Source organism: Anopheles ziemanni, chromosome X (assembly GCF_943734765.1).
Source record: "Anopheles ziemanni chromosome X, idAnoZiCoDA_A2_x.2, whole genome shotgun sequence".
Lineage (NCBI taxonomy): Eukaryota > Metazoa > Arthropoda > Insecta > Diptera > Culicidae > Anopheles > Anopheles ziemanni.
This window is the reverse complement of record NC_080707.1, coordinates 5,127,746-5,134,816: the sequence shown is the minus strand read 5'-3', so window position 1 is coordinate 5,134,816 and position 7,071 is coordinate 5,127,746. Positions and strand designations below refer to the sequence as shown.

Sequence of the window (7,071 nt, the reverse complement as noted above, 5' to 3'; positions counted from 1 at the left end):
AACAATCAAATGTGCATAACAAAGACGTTATGAATACCCACCAAGGAAGCCGAATATTCGTATATGTTGAGAAATTAATTGTTATGATGGAAGCCAGGTGATACGAAAATACGGAGAGCAAATGGCTAAGCTTCAGGATACTGGTAGAGCACGAATTTCAATCGTTGCGTTTCGAACGGATGTAACATGAAAACGTAACTCAAAACATAAGATTTTTTCCAAAACAAAAAGAAACGAACGGGGAAAATTAAATAAAAAGAGCTCTAATAAGTGAAAATTGTGTACCCGCTACGGACGAATATAAACGATCAAAAACCCTGCTGTATCAGATAAGTTCTTCCGTAAAACGACTATTTACTGCCACTTGCATAAGGGTCTTCACATAAATTGTTCAGTAAAACGACTTTGCTGTCGCAGGTTAAATCGATTTTTGCACCGATGCGTTACTGGAAGGACATGATTTTATTCATTGCAACTTAGAGTGTTATGATTAAGTAAGATGATCGTATTCAGCTGACATATTTACTCATCTGCATAGCGTTTACGTGTAATGAGCTCCCACTACTAGCCTAGCCTATCCACCAAGACACGTTTACACATCGAGCTTGTGTGTATACGAATTATTATCACACTCTTTCCTTACTATTGTAAAACGAAATAGTAAAATATAAATCATAACGATCTCACCAATGCTGCCGATAAAATTCGTAATACTCAATGAGTAACTATCGACGAAGATGCGACTATTTCCTACACTGAATATATTCCTAGCATTCCCCCCCGTAACCATAACTGCTTGCGGACGCCGGGAAACACGATGATAAATTAATGGTATCGTTACACTCCTTGCACTTATCACTTGCTAAAATGAAATAAATGTGAACCGTTAAAGGTGTGAGAGCAAAAACAATGTAATTGAATTGCCACACCCGCGCTCCTACTCGATATCGCTTATGCCCGCGCACTTTTCTTCTTCGAGCATAGCATCGAGCTCGTCAGTCAGGTTGGCAAGCATATTGCCGATGTCGTTCAGAACGTTTGTGCCGTAGATGTCGTCTGAGGGAGCACCGGTCCCGGAAGTGTTAGCGCCCACTTGCGCAGACGCAGCGGCACTGGACGTATTGGAAGACGCCATCGTGGTGACCGATGAACTATTGTTGCCAGCGGGGACTGATGATGACCCGGTCGTTGATGGCGATAGCTCTTGCCGTATGCAAACCGTTGCCAACGTCGTAGTAGTAATCAACGAGCCTGCCATCGAGGTAGCCGACGAAGGCAGTGGTGTCGTCGTGGGTAATAGTAATGCAGAGTGATGCTGTTGTTGCTGCTGCTGGAACTGATGCTCGACTCTGTTGAGCGAGGATCGCTGCTTGATTGTACCAGCGTTCTCGTTGGCGAACGGTATTTGATCAATCGATTCCAGGCTCGAGTTTGATTTGTTATCGTGCTGAGATGACACCTTGTGCACCTCTACCGTGGTCTGGTGCATCTGGCCGGCGTAGGTACCAGCAGGGAACGGAACCATCGAGTGTAGATGTTGGCCAACACCTCCAGGCGCGCAGCCAGGCCCGGGCAGTGTGGGCGGCGAGGGTGTGGACTGGGTCGAGGACGCTGCATTCGGGTGAGTAGCATAGTGATGACTTTGAAGCGGCAGGTTACCGGTGTGCTGTTGAAGGGATTGGTGAAGCATCATACTTTGATTGTGGTATATGGGTTGCTGCTGCTGCTGCTGCTGCTGAACAGGCGCGCTGGAGATCATCGAACCGGATGATTCGTCCGCAATATTACCGCCGCTGAAGCTCAGAGCTGAATGGTGATGCTGAAACTGGACGGCAGCGGCGTAAGGCGAACTGGTATAATTGGAGAAATGCATCGCGTCCAGGGCTGCCGTTGCCATCTCGACGTTTTCAATGTGTCCGAGCATTGGTGGCATCGGGACAACCTCCGCTGGATAAATTGGTGGACTACTACCTACACCACCGGTCACGGTTTCCCCCCCGGTAGCATTATCGATCAAAGGCGACACTCCGCCTACATTACCCACGCCGGGCAGTTTCAGGTTGTTGGCCACAATCTTAGCTATCGGTCGCTGACGTTGAGCACTTTGGTTCGGCGTCCCGCTCAACAACGTCAACCGAACACCGTAGCTATTGCGCTGGTGCTGGCGGGGTAGCGTGCCACCGCCCTGGAAGTACTGCTGCTGCTGTTGCTGCTGCTTAGTCTGCGACTGTTGTTGCTGGAATTGCTTTTGCGTGTGAAGTATCCACTGTTGATGCTGCTGCTCCTGCTGCGTTAAGACACCCCCGTGCGAACTGCTGGACTTCTCATCCACTGCAGCGTCGGACAGTGCCAGAAGGGCACATGCCTTCTCGTTGGTTGGCGTTATGTCACTGTCGTCATACGAACTGCGCCGGTAAACAGCATGCGTGCCATCGAAATGTACGTGAGGATAAGTTATCGTCTGGTGAGGGTGAAGCTGCGTGTGTACGCCCTGCTGCTGCTGCTGCTGTTGAGTGTAATACATAACCTCAGCACCGGTACCACCCGTCAGCGGTGGCTGTTGGCGTAGGAACGTGCTGTACGATCCAGAAACGGCCAGATGATGCTGTTTGGAAGATTCCGAACGTAATCCAATGCTCATATCGTCGTAGTGTGCCCGCACCAAAGTTCCATCGACGACCGGCGAACGTACCCCTGCCGTTGGCGAGAGACCGGCATTAAATGCGGAGATTACCGACGAGGCACTACCATTGCCACCCATCATTTTGCCGTTGATGATATCCTTCACACGTTTGATGGCGAGCAGAATCTTTTTCTGGTGCCCCAGCTTAACAATGCCGATATCCTCCAGGTCTTCCCAGGTAAGTTGGGTCACATCGTGCACCGTCTGGTAGCCTTGCGCGAGTAGCGGCTGTATGTACTCGTCCAGACGCAGTAAACGCAACCATTCCTCGATGGATCCGGGTACATAGCCGGGTAATGGGTCGGGAAGCCTAAGGGCATCAATGTGCCGCTTTAAACGCTCGCGATGGTTCGGTTTGCGGATGCCTATCGCAGTCAGGTCCTCGGGTGTCATGCGAGCGATAGTGGATAAATCGTAACCAGCGTCGAGAAATAGGTATGTGTACTCCTGGAAGTGTATTTCCATCAGCCAGTCGGATATAATGTCGTGATCGCAGCGATTGTTCCCCGCTGAGTGGTTGCTGAGGCGATGTGAGCCGCTCCCAGCACCACTACTGTTGCCGCCCGCAACGCTACCTGAGCCTATCGAGCATGAGCTGACCGAGCAGCGAGGTGACGATAGGACGCCGTAGCTTCCTACCCCACTGACACTGCGATTAGATGAGTTGGACGCACCGGTCAAGTATGAAGACGCTCGTCCCGAGTCGAGGCTAGCGGTTGAATTTCGCGAACCGGACCCAGCCGAACCGGACAACGATACCGGACTGTCCCGACCGGGCGATTGGGTCAGATCGATTCCTTGATCGTCCATAACGTAATCAACGACCACATCGCCACCACCGCAGCGCAGCAATAAACTAGACGGAGCAGTCGTTGTTGCGAGCGAAACCGACGATGTCCTCGCCGATCCGTCTGTTCCGTGATTATGATGCTCGAGCATTATTGCTCCAACTCCGTTGCGTACCTCTCCATCGGGGTTGTCGGAAGGCACACCGGACCCGATCTTTTTCACCCCGCCTCTGTCAATTGGTGTAGTTCCATTATTTGCTCCAACCTTTCCATAGATGTCCGGCACGGCTGGCGGCATCACCTTCTTCGCTTGTGGTGCCGTTTTCGATTGTCGAGACATACCTGCACCCGTGTTGAGACTTAACTTTCGCATAGTTTTCTGAAAAATAATTACATTATAAATAGCTACACTGACAAAGACGCCTACTCTTGCAGTACCATGTATCAATGCTGCAGAAAATCACTGGAATCTGGCGGTCTCTCATCACCTTCTAAGTTGAGTACAAATCCTGGAAAAAGGAAAAAAAAGAATATAATGTAATGAACCAGCAAAGAATTATTCAACAAATAAAAAACAACAAGCCAATGCTTTAGTAAATTAAAATGTGACAATCGAAGCAAACGGGATGAACTGCATTGCACGATTTTATGTGATTGGGACACATTTTATGTGACGGTAACTGTCTACGTTCAATTGGATCCCAGTTTCATTAGCCTCGGTGCGGAGCATAACATCACGAGTATAATAGGTCTATAATTCTAACAACATTCATCAGCATCGATTGCAATCAGAGTTTTGAACTACGGCATAACAAAATGCAATGAAATGGAAAAAAATGTGGAAACTAGCACTTACCGTTCCAGATTCGCTTATTGTCACTTAGCCGATTAGATGAAATGGAATGAATCAGATGAGGAATTTGTACAGCAGTCTACGATGCCACACACTAAAAATAATTGAAAACAAGTTTGGAATTAACATTTATTCTTAATTGTTTAATATAAGGTATGATGTAACAAATAAAAAACAAAAATGAAGTCATCGAATGGAATAACCGATTAAAATCTCTTGGTTGGATTACAGGAGAGAGAATTGATTTTACACACTATTGAATACTGAAAAAAAAAACACTCACAATCTGATCTAATACAAATAATAATTGGGTGAACTCAAAAGGTTACTTTATAGATGAGGATTATTAATCTTTCGACGTAATTTATTCATGCGATGCTTTCATTAAATTCAAAAGAATTGATGCATGCATTTTTCGAGCTTCGAATCTTTAGTCGTTGATGAAAATCTGAAAATTATGATTTACCAGAGATTCATGAATCACCAGATGTATGCTGAATCTGGTGTCCGAAAAATAAAAAATGCAAACTTTCTCTAAAGAATTCTTATTCATAGATTCAAATTAATTCATTTCATGCAAAGACTAGTTAAGTCTTGCAGGGTTCATGAAATTTCTTCTTGAATTGCACAGCAGTCCGGTTGAGAACAGTATGTGAGCCTTTGGCGTTCGGTTTGTTTCCAACGCGATCGCAAACGCAAACTGAATATTGCTATAAGATCCTGTAATTGCCTTAGACGGGTTGAAGATGGATCCACTTTAAGTGGAATCGTTTCCCGACCAGGCAATATTAACCAATCGATAACGCAAAAGAATTCATAGGAGAGCGTTTTTTCAATAGAGTATTTGTTTGATATTCGACCGTTCAGTGATTGTGGGAACCTCTAGCAAGTTACGAGGCTGAACTATTCGTCCCAACTGTGTGTGAAAATAATAAAATAATCGCAAAAGGCTGCGTGTTACTACAAGAACCCGAATCCATTAAATAGATACGTTCGTTAATGTGCAAAGTCACTCCAACGACTTAATCCTTCTAGCTTGTAACTAGCTGTTCGGATTTATTGACAGATTGTCCGATTTATAGAATGCGATAATGAATGCATAGCGTTGTTAACTATGCAAAGAGCAACTTACAATAAATCGGGTTGAAATATTTTTGAAAAAAAAAGTATTGAACTGAAGTTTGAGCGCGGAAGTATACATAAACCAAGTTTATCGTGAACAAATCCATTCGTCAACACATGTCAAGCTCACATGGCTAACATAAATCATGCAAGCAAGGCATGACTCTGCAAGTAGGTTATGCGTCTTAAGAATGTAATAGTGCCATCGTTTACTGAGCCGGTAAACGCCAAGCGCCATTTTAATTCCTACCCGGACAGATAATGTTACTGCTAGTTTCCTAGTTTCAAATAATTTAAGAACGGTTTACATATTTTTAATTTTTAAACAGGTTCATACATACAATAATTTTACGAGCAAACATCCAATTCGTTAAATAAAGTAACATATTCTACACAGTGAGCGCTCGTGACAACGTTGCGCGGTCCCAACACATACACGACTTGCTCTGTGGACAGGGATTTGGGAAAAGACTTTACACTTAAATATTATCAACGAACTTACCTTGTGTTTCGAACGACTTGTCGTCATTTGTTCCTCACGGGCGCGTAGATGCGGCATTGCAGTTTACTCACAGTCTCTAGTCAACCTTACTAATATAAATATGCACCATCATCACACATAGTGCACTAGGCCAATACACCATACAGTCTGGGCACATCGATAACAACGCATAACGGCAAATCTTGCAACACGGAACGGGCAGAACTATGGGTCCCGTCGAACTGATTGTTGAGCTGATTGTCGTTGCTGCACCCTGGCTCGCTGCGTCCCCCTTTCAGGATGGTGTGAGTGTAAGTGGAAATTTTCCGTAGCTTTCTTACGCTGCACGGGCGCCTGGGATATTGCGTGTTGCCTTCACACAAACTGTCTAATGCAACACTAACTCGTAAGCACCAACTAGGTTCATGCACTCCACTGAATCGAAGGCAATGATAGCACAAAACAAAATGAGGATAGTAAGAAAAAAGGAATATACAATTCAATAACCGGAAGTAAGCAAGTAAAACGATGCTGTCTACCACACTAAAGCGACAGATTTGCTGCAGGAACACTAAGCGATAAACCAAACTACATACCGTCAAACAGTACTTTGGCGAACGGTTTCTTCCAGCTCGACTGTTAGCAATGGAGTGAAGGAAAATGGAACCAAGAAGAACCTCGAATCTATGTATGCGTAAGCGGAATTGCACACTTCGTCACCGTCACAGTAGCTTTGAAGGGCTGCATTTTTTTTTTTTTCTAAAGCTCATTCGTATAACGAGTACAATAAAATAACGCGTACACACGAACACAGCTCAAATCCAAATCCGAACCATCCGCTTATTCGCCCACACCCATCGGCGCTATTATGTGCGAAAGAGAGAAGAACTGTACTGTTGTGGTAGAAGTGAAACTTTGAAACCAGGTTCAAATGTGTCGCTGATAGGTCAATTTTTCACTGGAACACGCGATAGGACGCTCAGGACCGACATTTGTTTTCTTTACTTCTTCCATTTCATCTGCTCATGTTCTTATTATTTCTCGAGATACGCTTACACAGTCCAACCGTATGAACATCTGCAGGCAACAACAGTCCAAAAAGGGGACCAAACTAATTCTAGTGGCTCAAACTCATACTCCCATC

General features: G+C 45.2%; 1 protein-coding gene and 1 long non-coding RNA gene across 2 annotated transcripts; both read right to left on the bottom strand.

Moving 5' to 3' along the window:
- Positions 1-438: 438 nt before the first annotated feature.
- LOC131291424 (uncharacterized) lies at positions 439-3,844 on the bottom strand. Its single transcript, XM_058320633.1, has 2 exons — positions 2,528-3,844; positions 439-2,494 (listed from the first exon to the last, which is right to left on the bottom strand). Exons 1-2 carry the CDS (start codon positions 3,842-3,844, stop codon positions 938-940), a joined length of 2,874 nt encoding a protein of 957 aa, XP_058176616.1. The 3' UTR covers positions 439-937.
- Positions 3,845-3,888: 44 nt separating this feature from the next.
- LOC131291283 (uncharacterized) lies at positions 3,889-6,356 on the bottom strand. Its single transcript, XR_009189297.1, has 3 exons — positions 5,949-6,356; positions 4,328-4,418; positions 3,889-3,980 (listed from the first exon to the last, which is right to left on the bottom strand). It is a non-coding gene; the product is annotated as an uncharacterized LOC131291283 (long non-coding RNA).
- Between the last annotated feature and the right edge of the window lie 715 nt (positions 6,357-7,071).